The sequence below is a fragment of the Gopherus flavomarginatus genome, chromosome 6 (genome assembly GCF_025201925.1).
Source record: "Gopherus flavomarginatus isolate rGopFla2 chromosome 6, rGopFla2.mat.asm, whole genome shotgun sequence".
NCBI classification, from domain to species: domain Eukaryota; kingdom Metazoa; phylum Chordata; order Testudines; family Testudinidae; genus Gopherus; species Gopherus flavomarginatus.
Window position 1 is genome coordinate 123,657,262 of NC_066622.1, and position 20,193 is coordinate 123,677,454.

The window sequence follows — 20,193 nt, forward strand, 5'->3', positions numbered from 1 at the left end:
AGCTGTATTAAAGCACAGTTTGCTTGTGCCCAGTTTTCCCAGTGATCCAAATTGTTGTGAATCCGTGACCCGTCCTCTTCACCATTCACCACGTCCCCAATTTTTGTGTCATCTGCAAACTTTATCAGTGATGATTTTGTTTTCTTCCAGATCATTGATCAAAATGTTGAATAGCAAAGGGCCAAGAATCAATCCCTGCAGGAATCCACTGGAAACACACCCACACAAAGATGAAGACAACATATTAATTTAGTTACTCTTGGCAATTCTAAACAGACTAAAATCCTCTGGCATCACACATTAATATGTTACAGTCCCTAATAATTTAAGCTAAATGATACAATTGCAGCTCCATGTGTGGAAAGTTACTCTCATAATATTAGCAGAGCTGGAAGAACCATCTATTATTTAAGTTGCCCAATACATCGCAAACACTGTTTTCAGTTGCCTATAACTGTGCCGAACTTTAATCATTTAGGCTAAAATCTTCCATGCCAGGTGTTGTATCAGACTATAGGAAAATTTTGGCCAAAACAACCAAGCCATTGCCAAGAATGAGGGAAAAATTGATTGACTTGCAATGTTAAAAAATTCTGGCAACCTTTTGTTTGAAAAGCTAATGCCCCCATGCAAGGACTAGAAATTTGGCAGGGGATGCCATTTGTGTCCAGGATGTGTCCTTTTGCCATCTCCATGACAATCTCCCTAAATTTGGCCAACTTATGTCTTTGAAAAATTGCATTTGTACACGCTCACTAGAGATTTACATTTTAGCAGCAAAAATTCCCTGAAGATTCTGTCCCTCCTGGGCATGCTTCAGGTTGGGGCTGAGCAGGACTTAGCCAACAAATGCAGCTCTGGTCTGCTATGACATGTTGGGTCTCAAGACCTCAACAACCAGGGACGCTGTCTCTACTGTGTTCTCAGTGGCCCGCTGGGGGACCCAGACAGCATGGGGGGAGAAAGGTTCCTGATTCATGTGCAGAGGGGTCAAGAGATGGACCTGCTTTTGTTGGGGTGGGGGGGGTGGGGGTTGGGAACTGGAGGTTGGTGGGGAAGAGGTAAATTGAGACCAAGAGTTGTGGTGGGAGACTGGGATTGGTAGGCAAAGTAACTGGGAGCAGGAGTGACTGTGACAAACTTGGCAAGAAGTCTAGGACTGGGAGGAGAGGGATTGTGACAAGCTGGCATTCAAAGCCAATTAATGTGTGAATAAACATGGTGGGAGAAACTGGGAGCCAGTTGGTGAGGGGAGGAGACTGAAATCAGATGATCAGTCAGGGAGACAAGACAGAGTGAGAACCACTGAGGTGATGAAAGAAGGTGATGTGGAGGGAGATAGATAGATCTGATGAGGAGCTGAGGTGGAGGTGGAAAAACTGGGACTTGCTGGGTAGAGACTGGAACAAGACATGGGGCAAGGGAGACACATATTGAGATTGGACAAAGAGCTGGGGAGGAGACTGGGAGTCAAGGGGAGCAGGCAACATGGGCAGGTCTGACTGGAGACCCCAGTGAGGGGGTGGGGGACAGGCTGGCCAATGAAACTAGTACAGGGGCGGAAGGGACTGAGAATCCAGAAGCTTGAGGCTAGAACTTACTGGGCAAGGAGACTGTGATGAGAAGCCTAAGCAGTGGAGATGGGCTGGATCGATGAGGAGAATGTGACAGGAAGGAGGAGCTGGGGTGGTGAAAAACACAAGACTGGTATGAGTGGGACAGAAGGCATTGTGCTTGAGAAGAAATGGGCAGAAGCATCTGGGTCCACTGGGACACACTTTCCTCCAGAGCCTGGATTGGAATCCAAGATTCCCGAGTCTCACGATTCATTTGCGATCAGCAAATATCTGTGAAATCCACTAGCAGAAGTGTCACATCCCCACTCTTATGCTGGTCTGAATGCATGATGACAACCTACTACTGCTATCCTTTACTTTGTCAGCTCAAAGGTCTGTGTGATGAATCTAAAGGCTCTAACCCTGCTGATGAACTATATGAATGTTAATATGATGCCAGAGGATGGAAATTGTTTTTTTGGGTTGCTTTTTTTAAAAGCCTATGAAATTATACACACAAACATTTAAAGAACATTAACATTGCAAAGTCAAACACTCAAAAGTTAAAAAAATACCAGTATAAAGCCCCCTTGGGCATATGCATCATCAGACACTCACATTACATGATCCCAAACTATTTACCCCCTTCACACAGGATGAACCTGCTTTGGAGATGGAACAGGGTTGTGTAGTGAAGGAGATTTTTGTCTGTAGGATACCAGGTTGGAAAGTATGTAGTGGATAAGGCAGAAGATGGCACGGGGTTACAGGAAGACAAAAGGATGGTTTCATGGTTAAGGCAGCTGAATGCTGCCCTGGAGAGCTGGAGTCTATCCTTGCCTCTGCCAGAGTTCCTAGGTGATGCTATTCAAGTCACTCACAAACTTTTCTCAGGTATTCACTAATTGTGCATTCTTCATTTTCTGGGTGTCCAATTTGATAGCCTAGATTCTGATTTACACTAGTGCTGAGTGCTCACAGCTGCCGCTGAAGACAAAGGGAACTGTACTTTGAACCTATAAAGTGCTATTTAATATGAAGTACTCCGAAAAACCAGGCATCACTCCTTAGGCATCCAAAATTAGTGGATATTTTGACCTTACTCTTTCTGTTCCTCAGCTCCCCATCTTTAAAAAACGGGGAAAATTCCCCCTCTCCTGAGATGGGTGTGGTGAAAAGAAATTAATATTTACAAAGCACTCAAATATTATATTGTTCGGCACCACAGAAAATCCCATGAGGAAATTAATTCTTCAGAGCAGGGTTTGAATAGTGTGCAGTAAATAAGGCCTAGGGCCACAAATTGAACAATGAGGAGGAAATAAAATATTCAATAGCTGCTCCTTAAGTTCTGTGCATTGAATGAGGAGGCAAGGGTCCTGTGGAAAAAATAGCACGTCTTGTAAAGACAGTATTATGCATACAAAGAAGGGGGCATTATGCACAGGCAACCTTAATAATGACATTTCCTAACTTTGGAGTGCTTGACTTGGCAACTTTATTAATGTTTTTAATACAGTTTTTTGTATAGGTAATTAACAAATTGGCAGGCCGAGACAGTTTGTTTACCTGATGCGTCCGCAGGTTCGGCCAATCACGGCTCCCAGTGGCCGCGGTTCACTGCTCCAGGCCAATGGGAGCTGCTGGAAGTGGCGCAGGCCGAGGGATGTACTGGCCGCCACTTCCAGTAGCTCCCATTGGCCTGGAGCAGTGAACCGTGGCCACTGGGAGCCACAATCGGCCAAACCTGCGGACGTGGCAGGTAAACAAACTGGCCCAGACCGCAGGCACTTTCCCTGCACGAGCAGCAGAATAAGCTTGGGAACTACTGCACTAACCTGGAGTCTCATACTGTCACTTCTCAGCACAGAACCACGCTTGGTTAACAAAGGGTTGTTGTTTCTACCAGTCACACTCAAACTCTCCTTTTAACCCTTGTGAAATCTGTACATGTCAAAAAACCATTACGAAGAAAGATACTGCTCTAGCGGAACACAGTTCACTGACTTCTGGAGATAGAAAGAATAAGTTAAATTTCAACGAGGACATTACCATCCGTCCCTTTGAAAGTTAGCAAAACAAACCGGTTATGATCTACATTGGTTATGTATGGAATCAAGGTTGTGGTAATGTAGGTGATGCACTACTTCATACAAGTGCAAATGGCCCAATTTTCTCCTCACAGGATAAGTGTATCACCTGGGGGTAGGAGGGAATTTAAACCTAATTTTGCACACCTTTCATTGAAATTCTGTCTCCCATCTATTACAAGAGTTTGCTTATACCACCTTGCTGTACAGTCAATATAAATAAAAAGGCAACACAATTCTTTTTAAATTAGACACTGTGGTTGAAATATTGTAAGTGTTTTAAGTTACCACGTTACTAAATATTTCTATTATTTTATTGTAATTAAAGAGCTGAAGCCTGTGACTTGATGACCATGACTATTCAAGCACAATTTACATGAAATACACAGGGCAAGGGGTTCAGGAAAAAAAAATCATTTTTTTATAGGCATAACTTTGCTATGTGTATAATTCCTGAAGTGCAAAATTAAGTTTCTTTGTTTTCATACAAAAACATTAGAATGAAAGGTTTGAGACAAACAATAAGGAAATTTGCAACTAGAGTCTCCCAGACTGAACGTAAAAGAGAACAAATATCAAATATTTAGTTGGCAAATGAGAACTCTGTTTTTTTGTGAGTTATCCTAAACCATGCATGTTATTTCAACTACATGTTATTTTAATAAAGCTTGCTTTTTTCTGAAGAATCCATGGAAAGAAATTTTCACTCTAACCCTGTAGTTATAGAGATGCTCAAGACCTGATCCAAAACATGTTGAACTCAGTGGAAAGACTAACTTCAATGGACATAAGGCTCAGGTCCAAACTGTGTTTCTTTCTATATGATCTTTAAACTTATCTGGACTATTAAAAAACACTCCTTAAGTTATACAAACGGAAAAAAGTCAGAGAGTACTGATATTCAAAACACAGTCAATATGCCATTCATTTAAAAAATGCTTCTGTGTCTAAACTAATTGCAAACTTTGTCTCAAGTAAATATCTGAAGTAGGATTATATACCCCTGAAAATAGGGGATTGTAGCAGTTCTCTCAGACTAACTGCAATAAGTAGTTATTTTATATATAGATACCTAATTCCTTATCCATATTCTAAAATAGACTTCCTTATTTTACAATACATAAACAAAAATCTCAAATTAATATTGCTTGTACATAGTTAATTATGAGTTCTTACAGCTTCAAGATACCAAACATTCAATTTTTAATAGTATAAATATGGATTACTAAATTTTTTATCGTAAGTATAAAATCTCTATGTAAAACCACATGCTACACCCATCTGTGCAAAGGCCAGGAAAAAAAAACGTTTGATTTTTCATATAACAAAAGTGCTACTGCAGAACCTTTTGACTGGTTTCATGGACATTTCTGCAGAAACATTGGATGCTTGGCTCAAAAAGTAGGTTTCCTTACAAAGAATTCAAGTTCTTCCCAGAAGATTACAAAGCAAAGTTAGTTTCAGACTGCTTACTGAAAACCTGTTACTTTATGGCTACACAACAAGACAAACAGGTATAGTTTTACTGCTCTAACCATCTTCCAGTTTTCAGTGTTACTTTCAGTGTATCTGATTTCAATTTGTTTATACCAGTATGTCCAGTTCTATAATGTTACAGAGTAAGGGGGAAGATTTCAAAGGCACAAACACAAATCAGGTGCCCAACTCAGGCTGTGTTTTTGAGTATCTGCCCTTGTGTGTATAAAGTCAAAGTCAAGGAAAAGTAAAAAGACTAGAAATATGTCCTAATGTGTAGCTGCATGTTCTGGGTCGTATGTCTATATTTTGCATTACATCATTAAAATGTAACATTTTCTTTGCTACCTTTAGTTTTTTATATAAGTAGCAGATAGTCATAGTTTTATGGCAAAGATAATAGTTTCATATTGGTCCACAACAGTGAAGTATATCAAGAAAGTCAGATCTTAAGCATTTGTTCAGCAGCTGCTAGATGATAAAGAAAGTTTTCTGTAGCTGGTGGATATCGCTTTTGTTTTAGGGCTCCAAAGTTAAGTGTCTGTTTCTCACCATCATCAGAAACTTCAGTAAATGATGCCAGATTAGTCAAAATTTCTTTTGTCTTCAGTGAAATATCCTTAAAATAAGAATAGATAAATAAGCAAACATGAATAGAGTACTAGGAACATTATTTAACATTATTAACACCTCTGTATAAGATACTAACACAAATAGTATACAGGGAAATAATTGGTCAGAACGCATCAATATACCATTTAACAAAAAAAAGGAATTTTGGAATATTCCTTCTTCAGATCTGATCATGTGCGATGCTGAACATTTAATTCAGGGGTAGCTGGGAGTTCTCAGCATTTCACAGGGTGTAACACCTTTATTTCAAAATTATTACCGCAATGCAATTGTGTAATAGCTAACAGACTCTACTGGTGTGGGAATGGGAAAAAACAGCACTTTGAAGCCCAATCTTAAAATCTGAAGAAGCATATTTCAGGGTTTAAAAATATTAGCTATGAATTTTTCCAAGAAGTTATAGAACAAGTGAAGCAAATAACTGATCATAAAATCTTATACCATTGTAAAATCATTTTATTTTCATATGAGTGAAATATATTCAGAGGAATGCCTGGAATTTTTTCAACATGAAGTGCCTACACACTGTTTTAGTTACTTTATTTACATACACTATTATAACCAGGTCATGATAGAACTATTTTAAAATTTTCAATGTATAGTGGTATGTATAAACTAGAGACTGCAACAGATCAATAGACTTTGGGGGAAGCAGGGCCTGAACTTTCATTATGGTATTTTTCTTTTTTAAAATAAAATGTTAACGAAAGGAGAAATTTAAACATAAAAGAGACTAACCTTAATTACTTGACTATCTGATTTATCTGGATCTTCTGCAGACTGAACAATGAGTTGGCCAATTTCTTTGTGCAATTTTCCCATTGTCATTGCCTCTGGGGAGTAGAAAAAATATATCATGCATTCATACTGATCATCTAACCCAGTGTTTCTCAAAGCCAGTCTGGGCCAGTTTGTTCACCTGCTGCATCCTCAGGTTTGGCCGATCGCGGCTCCCAATGGCCACGGTTCGCCGTCCCAGGCCAGTGGGGGCTGCAGGAAGTGGCACAGGCCAAGGGATGTGCTAGCCGCACTTCCTGCAGCCCCCACTGGCCTGGAGTGGCAAACCACAGCCAGTGGGAGCCGCGATCGGCCAAACCTGCAGATGTGGCAGGAAAACAAACTGGCCCAGACCACCAGGGGCTTTCACTGAACAAGTGGCAGCCCGACTTTGAGAAGGACTGATCTAACCCATATAGAATATAATATTTTGCACATATAGCACCCTTCATTCAAAAACAGTAGTAGCAGGACACTAGCATTTGTAACAATGGCACCTCTCACCTTTACTCATATGCTCTTTTTAATGGAGCTTCCTGAAAATATTTATGTAGGAGGAAGAATAATAGGACTGCCTACAAGAACTTTTCACTAAAATGTACTTTGAACTTTATCGTATTTTCATGTATTCCCATCACATCTTCTTTCTTGCTTTTGCTGGGATAAAATTAATATGCAGAGGTACAATTAGACAAAATATTGTAGATCCTATAATGGTGTTACAGATAAGTTGATTGCTAGTTTCCAGAAAGTATGCTGAAGTTTTTATATAAAGAACTAAAAAGTAAAGATAAATCAAGGTTAACCAAGATCAGGCTTTTTTCTTTATACTTTAAAAATAAGAGCTGATAAATGTTTTAAAGAATTGCTATGAATTTTTAGTAGTGAAATGTGCAAATGCATTTAAGTGACAAACTACCATGTGGTAAATTGATGGCAAGCCAAATTATGAGTTCTCCTCATGACCTTTATCTGTTGTTTGACATCCATGGACGAATTAATTTGTGCATTTTTAGTAAAACCAAGTTAAGATTTCCTTCTGCTCTAAAGGTTTTATCCTTCATGCATTGAGAGTTTTGCAAGCAGCATTTCCCCTTGATCATTGGTAGGAGATACAAAACCCGAAGTTCAGTGGGTAGGAAAATGGGAATCATCATTTATAAGGGCTTAGTTCTGGGCTGGATCCATAACCCACTCATGGTTTAGGATGTAACTTTATGAAAATATAAAATGTTTCAGTCACATGTTTTAAATTAAGACTTGTGTATTATACACCAGACCACCCTCCTCCAATTCCATTACTTAGGCATTTACACATGATGACATTATGGCCCAGATTCACCAAACATCTTCCAGGCTCCAGCTGAGAAGTACTATGAAAGCTCTAAAATAATTGCTCTCTCATAACTAGCCTGGAAACAGGACCAATATTTTGTTGAATCTGGCTCTATGTTCAGAGTTACAAAGCAAATACCACCACCTCTCGCCAAAACAAAACAAAAACAAATGCTGCCAACCAACCTTTTGATTGCTGGGAAATGGTAATTTCACTGTCTGCCAAATTCACACACACATCATATAGATCTGGTCTATTGCTCACTTTGGAGTCTATAAATCCAGCAATGTAACCTAGGTGGTAGAGATTTATCAAGACAAATTCTGATTAAAAACTGAAAACCAAAAGTTGTAGTGTAAACTAAAATCTGTTTTAAAATTAAGGACTTGCTCAAGCACCCATTGAAGTTAACTGACTTCTTTGGGCATTTGAATAGGCACCTAGTATATTTTTTGACTTCTGGAGTTTAAAATTAAGAACAAAACAGTATACGTAGTAAGGAAGATTATGTTTTCAGTTTCAAAGCTTTCTTGCTACTCAAAATATTCCAAAAAACAAAACAAAACAAAATGTGACTGTGTGTTCACTTTCCAAAGGTGAAATACATGAAGGTCTATAGCAGCAGTCACTATCCTGGAGACTCGTCAGTCAATCATGATCTCTGGCCACTGTGGTGTAGAGGGGCTGCCGCTAAGGCAGGCTCCTTGCCTGCTACAGCCCCACACTGCTCCCAGAAGCAGCCAGCATGCCACCACAGCTGGGGGAAGGGGTCTCCATGTGCTGCTCGTGCCTGCAAACACTGCCCCTGTATCTCCCAATGGCTGGGAACGGGGAGCTATTGCCAATGGGAGCTGCGGGGGCAATGCCTGCAGAGAGGGGCAGTGCACGGAGTCACGTTCCCCTCCCAAGGGGCCGCGGGGGCGTGTTGGCCCCTTCCGGGAGTGGTGTGGCCACATGGTGCACTACTGGCTGGCAGGGTGCGGGGGGGTTGGCCCAGCTCGTGATGGGGAGGAGGTGCTGACGTGCTTGAGTGGGGCCGGGGCAGGCAGAGAGTCTGCCTTAGCCCCGCTGTGCCGCCAGCCGGGAGCAACCTGAGGTAATTGCTCCCTGGTGGGAGCCTGCAGCCCAACTCCCAGTCCTGAGCCCCCTCCCAGAGCCAGCACTCCATATCCCTTTCTTCACGTCAAGCCCCTGCCCCAGGCTCAGCCTGGAGCCCCCTCCCACACTCTGAACCCCTCAGCCCAAGCCCAAAGCCCACACATCCTCCTGAATGCCAACCCCCTGCCCCAGCCCAGTGAGAGTGAATGAGGGTGGGGGAGAGCGAGTGACGGCAGAGGAGGAGGGGAAGAGATGGAGTGAGCAGGGCGGGGCTTTGGAGAAGATCCTTGGTTGAACTTAAATTATGAAAGTGATGTTGTGCCTAAAAAGGTGGGAGACCACTGGTCTATACGTTAAGAGACTCCATTAAAGTGTACTTAGCGGCTATGAGAGTCAGAAATATAATGGTAATGGCAGCAGAACGTTTTCTGATTTACAACATGCCAGCTAGGTTTATCTCAGTATGCCTTCCCTTATAGCAGCTGTTTCCTATTGAAGTCTGGTTTGGTGATTTTGATGAGCTCAGGCATACACTAGTGGTAAAATAGTCAAACAAACATTAAAAATACTTGTTAACTATAAAACTGATTATCTGAAAGGGACAAAAGTAAGGAAATTCAGGGTTAAGAATACTGCTAAATCCTTCGTTCACTCTGTTGTGTCCAGTTTGGGAGGGAAGGTAGAAGCTTACAGTCTTCTGATGTATTGTATAACATATACACTCAATAGAAATCACAAAATCAGACTCTTCCAGCATGGGGAGGCCATTTGTGACTATAATAAACAGCCACATTCAGGATAGAATTCCAACCTTTAAAGTGAATTACTTCTTGTTAATTTAAGTGAAATACCTACTATTACTTTGAGTTACTTTTTTGTAGTTAAAAAATAAGAAAAATGAATCATTAACCACATACGTGCTTTGAAGATAATCTTATTTGGGTTGAAGGCATGTTATCAACCCCTCCTGTAAAACTGCATTAAGTCCTTCATTCCATCTGTCCCAAAACAACATCAAAAGGAAACAAGCTTACTTCCCTACCTCCTTCCCCCCTCCGCCCCTATTTATTTAGGAAGTTAATAAGTTTACAAATCCCTGCCATGTAAATATCAGAAATAAAATAATCATTACAACAATTAGTTTTTATTTAAAGAGACATTATACAGGAATCTGGTCTATTTAGCAGGATGTTACCATATTACAGAGTGAGCATCATTACAATACCTATGTCATTCCTAGCAATTTTATTTAATTGAGTGAAATCTCTATGAAGAGGTATGCTAAATATGTGTATCAAATGCTACTATTCAGACAAAATTGAACAGGTGTGCTGAGTTTTCTGAAGAATTTAATTTGCGTACTGAATAGAAGGTAATTAACTATCTACATATCTATCTGTCCTCTGTGTATTTTGCTGGATACATAATCGGTGTATTAAAAATTTTTCTGTAACCACAACTTCCCATATTTTTTCAACCATTTCCCAATGATTGGACTATTTTTCTTTTCCCTATAGGAGGCTACAAATAGCCGAGCAGCTTCTAGCAGATGAGAGATTAATTCTTCATTTCCTTTTGTGTGACCATTTCCACTAGGAGGCCCCAGAAAGATTACCAAAAGATTATTTGGTAATAACTATCCCACAATTTGTGATATTTGGTTCCGGATTACATTCCAATACTCTCTAATGACTAGTTGCTAAGAAGATAGAGCCAAAGGAATTCATTTACAGTAGCTTGGGGGGATGGAGGAAGTACAATCCATCTTGATGGAACCACTAATAAAACTATTTATCTCATCTTTAATTTAATGTAAAACGCATGCTTTTTTTAAAAAAGAAAAAACATACAGTCTAACTTCTATGACAGATGTAAAGAATTAAAAATGAATTTATGATGGAAATAGCAACAGATTTTTCATGACATTATTGCTAGAGGATGTTGCTCCAATGCAGATGAAATTAACATTATTAACAAAGTTTGATAATTTATTACTACCTGTGCAGGTCTTTAATGCTTCCAGTTCATCATCATTTAGGTGAACATACGAATGAAGAATTGACCAGTCCTGTCGATGCCACACTAAAGCAGGTAGAGTTCTAAGGAAGTGAAGTTAGCATTTGAAACTAAGTATATTTTTCTTGTACTAATAGGTGACTTAGCACTTCATACAGTAAAGCTTTAGAGAGAAATATAGCTTTTGTGACATTAAGAATCTCTTGTACATGAGAGCACGCATACAGACATACACAGAGAATGGAAGGCCCTTATATTATTGGTAGTCATTCTATTTTTAAGGTCCCCGTTCAGGAAAGCACTTAAACGCATACTTCGGTTCCACTGAAATCAATGGGACCGATGAACATGTTTAACTGTAGGCATTTACTTTAGTGCTTTCCTGAACATAGATACTTTCCAGAATCAGGGCCTACTGCCTTTTTATTTACAGGTATGTGCTGTACCTGGTAAACTCCTGGACGACTTCTATTCTTGGGTGATATACAACAATTCTTTTCTTTAACATCAGTGCAGTGAATAGGATAACCGTTTCCATACCAAACTGAGATACTATATCTACGAGACAGGAAAGAAAGACATTATAGTATCACAAGCGTATGTTCTGGCAATATTTCTTTAAAAATTATTGACAAGTCACCAGACATCACTGAACTCAGAATATATATATAAACAGTTCACATTAGTTACTTATCTGAACAGAATTTGGAACTTGATATATAAATCTATTTTATATGGCTGCAGAATGGCATTGTGGATTTCATATTTAAATAAGATAGAAGTAATCAGTTGACTATAGATTTATTTTTAACCTTTGATTGAACCTGCAAGGTAAGCCTTTCGGGCATCAAAATCTTTGCTGAGGAAAGATCCATTTTCTTCACTCTGGCAGATCCCCTTTGTAAAGACTGCAATGTAACTCTCCATCATTTTAACTGGACTCCCATGCTTCAGGTAGATTCTGCATTAAAAAAGTGAAAATATTTAGTTTTTGTCTATGATGGTGTGAACAGTACAGATAGGCATATGAAAAGGTTATGGCATCATCAAAACACTGATTTGGAAGAATTCTGATTTTAAGACACATGACTGGGTCAGATGAGCACAAAAACTTGTCTGGTTTTTGGATCTGTGGTCAACTCATGTGCTTATTAGGATTTCCTGTTTCACAAATGAATGGGAGCAATAGTTTCAATATAAAACAAGTAAAAAAACCAAAAAACAAAATATTTGTGGATTCATAAAAGATTTGTTTTGTGAAGGGCAAAATGCCTCATATTCTTCATCTGATTTTTAAATACCGATCATATGATCAGTTACCTCATGATTATCAAAGAAACATTAGCAAAAAAGGTACAGCTGACAGGCGACCTGCATACATGAGACAAATGCAAAGACTCAGTCTGTCCCTTGTACATAGAAAAACGAAACTCTCCCCCCTCTTAATATCCATTTGTTAATCATCTCTCTTCCTCTGAGCTACTGGTAAGTTTCCTCTGGGAAAGGCAAAAGGAATTCAGATGTAGGAACACCACACCTAAAGCTTCAAAAAAGATTATTTCAAAAATAGTGTTGTGGATGTTTCTAAGCTGCCATCTTCCATTTTAGTTACCCTACAAAGCTACTGTCACATTTACTTTTAAATTCAACTATAATTTTCAGATCATTTAGAAAGACTATCAGTTTATAAGTAAATCTTAATAACCTCCACCTTATAAGATACACACACAAAGAAAACAAGTCACAACCAACCTAAATAGTTTAATGCTATAGTGAAACAGAAAGATCAGAGGCTCTTTCAGAATTTATTACATTTTTAAAACATGTTCTTGGGGGAAAAAAGCTGTGAAAAATTAAGAATTTTATTTGTATATTAACATATGTTGAACATTTGACTATGTTCTTAATTTTAACACATGGACACAAAATAGCCAGTTGTACTTAATCACAGACCTAGATTTTACAGAGTTGGAATAACGAATTATAATACAGAATCCCAGCAAGCATTCATATTGTTAGACAACATGTATCGTTCAGCCTCCCAGTTTGGCAAGACCTAAGTATTTAAACATTTGCACTAAATACAGCTTTTATACAGACCTACACAATATCCTAGTGAAGGCAGCATATTTCTCCGGGTTAAAATCTTTGGCAGTCAGAACAATAGAAAAGTGAGTCACCTGTCCAAAACACACAAAAAAACATGCAGGTTGTTTTATATACTTCCATTTTAATTCAGGTAATGCTTATATTACTGAATTTAATGCAACACTCATACAAGACATTACAGTACCAGGAGAGTATGAGACAGCTGTAAATCTCATTTATATACAGGAAAAAAGACACAGCTAATGGTTTCTGACTTGATCCACTTTCACTGATTTGGAGTTATCAATATTTGTTGGATTAAACAACAAAAAACCCCACCCCTAAACATGAGACAGTTACCTGCCCCCACCCCATTAACCTCCTACTGCAGATATGACAGATTACAATAGTGTGAGGAGGAGGACAGAACCATGGTGGGGGGTTCTAAGGGGGAGGTGGAGAGGGTGGGAGAAGGACAGGAGAAATCACCACATTGGAATGCTTTTTGCTTAATAAGGAATGCTACTACTCTTACAACAACTTATTAAGGGACCTTAATGTCAGAGTACAGAAGAAATGAAAGTGCATCTGCAATATTTCAATTATCAATAATAAAGATGAATACACATACAATTCAATCCTTCAGAAAAGCACAATAAATCATGTACCAAAACAGAGACTTTGGTACATTTTAAAATAGACATATATTTTAGCAGAAATGTAGAGAATGCAACAATGAAAAACCTATTTTAGCTATAAATAATGAGTGAGCTATAACAATGCTGTTCAAAGACTAATTTTGCAGCCTGGGTCCCAAGCATTATGTCTGCATTTTTGTAATATCTAACAAACTGTCCAAAACCCTTTCCATTGGACATATTAGAGATAGCATAAGATGGTCAGAAAACTGGGTGTAAGTGGCATTCTGTAAAAGTGCAAAATTAATCTCTTAACTTTGAGGGGAAAAGAAGGGGGTGAGGGGGGATGTAACAGGAAAGGTGGTATTTACAGCCAAAAAAATAGACAAGTCAAGGGAAGTTCTATAAAGTCTATCCTATAGTAATGAAAACTGCTTAAAAACAAACAGAATGTAAGATAAAGCAAGGATATGCACACTGTTCCTTTCTGCCTATATCTTTTACTAATATCAGCCTATTATCCTTTCAGTCAATTCCTCTCCAAAGCTTCCTATGTAACTTCTTTCCTCTACATTGCCTGGAGCTCCATGATGCACCCAACTTTCTCCTTTTCATCATTACATGGAAATTCTCCCTCTCACCTTTTATCCTCCTCCATTTCTTTACTACTTTTCTCCCCACAATGACCATGTCCGTTATTCTTTTGTTATTTCTTGGTTCTAACTTCAAATTGTAAGAGCAGGGAAGCTATTACTAAACATATCTAGGATTAACAATAATAATAATAATAATAAAGTTCTCCTTACCATTACTTTAACTTATAACCATGCCACAAGAAGATATCCTTAATGCTTTAGGAGCCAAATTCACCCTTAAGTGGAAACTGATGCAATCCCGTTGATTTCAAAAAGAGTTGCATTTGCTAACTCAAGGGCTGCATATATACCCCTCTCTTTTTACCCAGCCACACCTCCTTTTTTCCTGCTCATAGAGAGGCCAAAGAGGGAGTGTATATTACACTTCTTTTGCACACGCACAGAATACCAAACTGGTATAAAGTACATTAATCTGCTACTCACAAAATTTTTGCCCAATGACTTCAGTAGGAAGGGACTACCAATAATCAAGCCCTACTGTGCCAGGAACTCTACAGATTTCTTTCAACCTCTATTGCCAAGATTTAGCATCACACTACACACGTGATTTTTAGGCAAAAATCTTCATTGTTTTCAATGAGAATTCATGCTTAAAAGCCTGTGCCAGGAAGAAGCCCTTAGCTTTTATATGAAAAACAGTGAGCTTTGTCCTTATTTTCCAGAAGCAAGTGGTTACAGTGTATTTCAACCCCCAAAATAATCTGCAAAAAATAATTCTAAAACGTTCACAACTGTTGAAGACCATAAAACATACTCAGGGAATTTCAAAACTGCAAAATATGGATCCAGTCCTGTAAACGCTTACTCTTGAGCATGTGCTTGTTCCTGAGAACAACCCCATTCTTTCCATTAGAACTATTACCACTAGTAAGTACCCCAGCTAGTAGTAAAGCATTTGCAGAACTAGGCCCCAGAACACTGCTTTAGACCGCTTTATTGGTGATTCAATCCCACCTTTTTCAAGACTGAAGAATCTTGAACTTCCACTGTTGTGATATAGAACCATGATCTTCTATACTGGCCAAATACAAAGGTGTGAAGCAGTTTATTTTCATCTGTAAGGCAGCATTTTCTCAGCAATAGATCCCTCATTTCAGCCGTTGTGGAAGGATAACACCATACCCACAGAGCATCTCCATTGGTGTCTTTTTCTATGGTGGAAAGATGTTCACTGTGAGAATGCCAAACAGCAGCAAGGAAGTAAATTGATTGGTTAATCAGATCTGTTTACTGGAATCAGCTTAACATCCATCCCATTTTACACTAACTATATCAGTTCCCACTCATGCCTTGACTGTTAAAGTTGCCTGTTCACGGTTCTGTTATTAACTTTTATTTTCAGGTATTTATAACATTTTATTGTAAAAGCCTGCTCTTGGCATGCAAAGTCCCAGCTAGGTGAGGCTTTTGAGTACAGGTGAGTCTCATCTTACGCGGGGGTTATGTTCCGCTGTCAATGCTTAAAGTGAAAATCGCGTGTAGTTAAAATTACATTGAGTGTAATGGTGGGAGGAATCACCCGCACTACAGGTACAGTATTTAAATTGTTGTTTTTCTCTTTTTTTTTGGTTTCTGCCAACTGCACGTAAGATGAGACTTGCCTGTATGTGGAAAAATAAGAACTGTAGTTTTCAAAGGTGCTGTCTCCAGTTATGCAAATCCTTGCCCACTTACTTAACTTTAAGCATCTAAACAGGCCCACTGACTCCAATGGAATTATTTTGGTGCTCAAAAATAAGCATGCACTTAAGTATTTAGAGAACCTTTAATTGCATCATTTAAAATCTCCATCATTCAAACTGTTACAATGCTTTGAAGTGGTAAAGCATCATTATTAACTGTTTATTGTTAAACTAACAGACTTATTTGGACTATGAAATTATCCATTAGTTCTAAATGGATAAACTCTCCAGGGCCAGCTCCAGGCACCAGCCCAGCAAGCAAGTGCTTGGAGCGGCCAATGGAGAGGGGCGGCACATCAGCTTCTTTGGCGGCGGGTCCCTCGGTCCCTCTTGAAGCGAAGGACCAGCTGCCGAATTTCCGTCGAAGACTGAAGCGGCAGCAGTAGAGTTGATCACAATTGTGGCTTTTTTTTTTTTTTTTTTTTTGCTTCCTGCTTGGGGCGGCGAAAACCCTGGAGCCGGCCCTGAAACTCTCTCAATTAACAATACTTTCACTTTGTATTTCAATAAGTAATAACAACTAAAATAATAGCATCTAATATTTATATGGCATCTATATGCTATAGAAAGGGTACATTATCTGTCTAAGCATTTATAGGCTTCATTCCCAAATGCTGTACCAACCACATGACAAATGTTGCCTTCAGATACCCACACATATTTACAATGGTTTGTATCAGAGGGCAGGTTCTGGCTTTTTTGCATGCAGGAATCATTTACAATAAACTGGCATAATTAACAAAAACAAGCAACACTTGGACACTTGTATGATGCTGTCCATCGCCAAACGCATTTTATACCGAGAGGCAGAGATATGTTGTTAGCCACATTTTTATGGATGGGCAGAGGGCCACCAGTTGCTGGGCGGTTCTGGGGTTCACACCTCCATTATAGAATCACAGAAATATATGGCAGGAAGGGACCTCAAGAAGTATCAAGTCCTGCCTGCCCCCTGCGCTGTGGCAGGACCAAGTAAACCTAGACTATACCTGACAGATATTTGTCCAACTTCCTTTTAAAAGTTTCCAATTATGGGACTCCACAACCTTCCTTGGAAGCCTATTCCAGAGCTTAATTACTCTTATAATTAGAAAGGTTTTCTTAATATCTAACATAAAACTCCCTTGATGCAGATTAAGACCATTACTTCTTGTCATACCTTCAGTGGACATAAAAAAATTGATAACTGCGCTCTTTATAACAGCCCTATTGGAAGACCGTTATCAGGTTGTGTCTCCGTCTTCTTTTCTCAAGAGTAGTTTCTCATGTCTAGTTTTTCAAACCTTTCCTCATAATTCAGATTTTCTAAACCTTTCATCATCTGTGTTTAGGGCAGGGGTTCTCAGACTTTTGGACTGGTGACCCCTTTCACAGAGCAAGTCTCTGAGTGCGACCTCCTTCTAGACATTAAAAACACTTTTTTATATATTTAACACTATTATAAATGCTGGAGGCACAGCAGGGTTTGGGGAAGAGGCTGACAGCTCGCAATCCCCTGCGGGGTCCCAAACCCCAGTTTGAGAACCCCTGGTTTAGAGTGACCAGACGTTCTCATAAAATCCCGATAAAAGTTGTTTGTCCCGCGTCCCGACAGATGTATGGTCAGGATGCCATTTGTCCCGATATTCTGGCTCAGGGTTTGGGTTTTTTCTTTTTTTGCTTTGGAGCTGCCCCGCCCCCCCATGTGTCCCGATATTTTGTTCATGTAATCTGGTCACTCTATTTGTGTTACTCTCCTCTGAACTCTTTCTAATTTGTCCCCATCCTTCCTAAATTGTATTGTCCAGAATTGGACACAGTACTTCAGGTGTGGCTTCACCAATGTCAAGTAGAGCAGGACATTTACCTCCTGTGTCTAATATACAACACTCCTCTTAATACACCGCTGAATCATCTTAGTCTTTTTTGCAGTTGTATCACATTGATGACTCATTTCAGTTTGTGGTCCACTACAACCTCCAGAATCTTTCAGCAGTATTACCACCAGTTATTCCCCATTTTGCTGCTGTGCATTTGATTTTTCCTTCCTAAGTTAATTACTTTGCAGTTGTCTTTATTGAATTTAATCTTGTTGAATTCAGACCAATCCTCTGATTTTTCAAAGTCATTTTGAATGTAAAATCTGTCCTCCAAAGTGCTTATAACCCCTCCCAGCTTGGTGACATCTGCAACTTTTATAAGCATGCTCTCCACTCCATTATCCAAATCATTAATTAAAACATTGAATAGTACTGGGCCCAAGACCGACCCCTGCAGGGCCACACTAAATACAATTTAACGGCAAACCACTGATAATTACTCTTCGAGTATAGTCTTTCAATCAGTTGAGCGCTCACCTTATAGTAATTTCATCTGGACCACATTTCCCTAATTTACTTAGGAGAACTTCATGCAGAACTGTGTCAAAAGCCATGCTAAAGGTATGTAAGCTGGACAAAAGAGGAAAAGTTTCCCCTGCCCCACCCAGGCCCCACATGTGAAGGGGAAAGGTTGGGGTGGTGTCTCGAAGAGAACTGTTTGATGGGTGCTGTCCCCGTACCTAGGAGCGCTGAGAGCTATTGAACTCAACTGTAAATCCTGTATATGATGGAAACCACTTCAAGCCAGGGGGTGCAGCAGTACCCCAGTTCCAGCCCCTCTGCCCCCACACCACCACCCTCTGTTGAAGGGGCAGAGGGTCCTGCCAAGGAGCTGGAGTCTGGGGCTGGGCAGGGGGCTCTGCCCTTTAGCCAGCCCGCGGATCTGCCCCTCCCCAGCACAGAGGGGTAGATACACCAGGGGCAAAGGGCCCTGAGGTGTCCTTACCAATCAGCCCCACGCCTAGCAGCTGCTGAATCTCCGGCTCTGCCATCTTCCTGCTGCCCGGTTCTGCTCGCTTCCCTGCCCGGCCGGAGCGCACCAGGCCCGGCCCAGACCCCTCGCCCTCTTCCTGGGTACCCCGCAGCGGCTGCCGCCTGAGCGCCCAGGCCCTGCCCCGCCTCAGACCGGCCCCGCCCGCTGTCCTGGCACCACCTTCGGGCCTAGGCCCGGCCCCGCCCGCTGTCCTGGCACCACCTTCGGGCCTAGGCCCGGCCCCGCCCGCTGTCCTGGCCCCGCCTCCCAGACCCCGCGCTGGGCACAGACTCTTCCGCGGCGGTTGGCGCCCCCGAGAAGAAGCCCGGAGGATTAATGGGTCGGGACGCAGCAGCTGCCCGGGCGAGGGCTGGGCTTTTCCCCCGCTCGCTTGGCCGGGGCCGTCTGAAACCGTGTGCGCTGACCGGGGCCCCTCCAGCAAGCCGGGCTTGGCCTGGCCTCCCGGGGCCCCTCCTCCTGGCCTTCCCTGGCCCGTCGGGACCCCTCCGGCGGGTCTGGCTTCTCCCCAACCCGGGGATCCGACCTCTCCCCCAACGCGCCCCGGGGCCCCTCCGGCGGGTCTGGCTTCTCCCCCAATCCGCCTTCTGGGGCCACGCTGAGTGGCCTGGTCTCCCCACATCTCGGGTCGCTTCCCTGGGACTCCTCCGGCCTCCCCACGTGCCCCTAGTGCTGCATCCCGGGCCCTCTCTGGGGGACCTGCCTACACCTCCGGCTCTCTCCTCTGTGTGATTTCTCCACTGTGGCTCAGTAAATAATTTTTGGGTTTGGGGGCTAAACTGAACTATCTGAATAAATAAATAAAATCGGTCAGGTTGAATGAAACTGTTCGAATGTCCTTCTGAAACAGTATTTCAAAACAAAACAGTAAGGGTTGAAGCAAAATGTTGATCTGAAGCAACATTGTGAAATGAAATGGTTCATTTAAAAATAATATCAAAATGGTTTATTTCAAAAATGTCAAAATGAACCAGTTTTACCTTTCTTAAAAACATTCTTAATGTTTAAAACTGCATTTTCCAACTAACTTACTGCATAACTGGAAAGTTTTGTCCTGCTCTATTCCGCACCCTTAGGCTGCACCAGTGTGAACACTTGAACTCCATCCATGTTTATTGGTGAATTGTCAATGTATTTTGATGTTTACTTAGGGTTGGTTGCTTTGATAAATTACACTTCTGGTGTGTGTGTGAGAGCGGGGGAGCATTTCGCATTCTTAAATGTGTATCACTGATGATAATTATGCACGTGGATCTCTGTTGTTGATGTGTATTATTCCTGTATGCCTACCTGAAGA

General features: G+C 40.8%; 1 protein-coding gene across 2 annotated transcripts; it reads right to left on the reverse strand.

Annotated features, from left to right (window-relative positions):
* Window positions 1-3,942: 3,942 nt before the first annotated feature.
* Window positions 3,943-19,032, reverse strand: DENND10 (DENN domain containing 10). Of its 2 annotated transcripts, none has more exons than XM_050959051.1 (9): window positions 18,852-19,032; window positions 15,319-15,515; window positions 13,083-13,162; window positions 11,795-11,943; window positions 11,429-11,540; window positions 10,965-11,065; window positions 8,054-8,161; window positions 6,494-6,588; window positions 3,943-5,741 (listed from the first exon to the last, which is right to left on the reverse strand). In XM_050959051.1, exons 1-9 carry the CDS (start codon window positions 18,895-18,897, stop codon window positions 5,565-5,567), a joined length of 1,065 nt encoding a protein of 354 aa, XP_050815008.1. In that variant the 5' UTR covers window positions 18,898-19,032; the 3' UTR covers window positions 3,943-5,564. The 2 variants fall into 2 exon arrangements, with proteins under 2 accessions (XP_050815008.1, XP_050815006.1); XM_050959049.1 differs by having other exon boundaries at window positions 11,807-11,943; window positions 18,852-18,987.
* Between the last annotated feature and the right edge of the window lie 1,161 nt (window positions 19,033-20,193).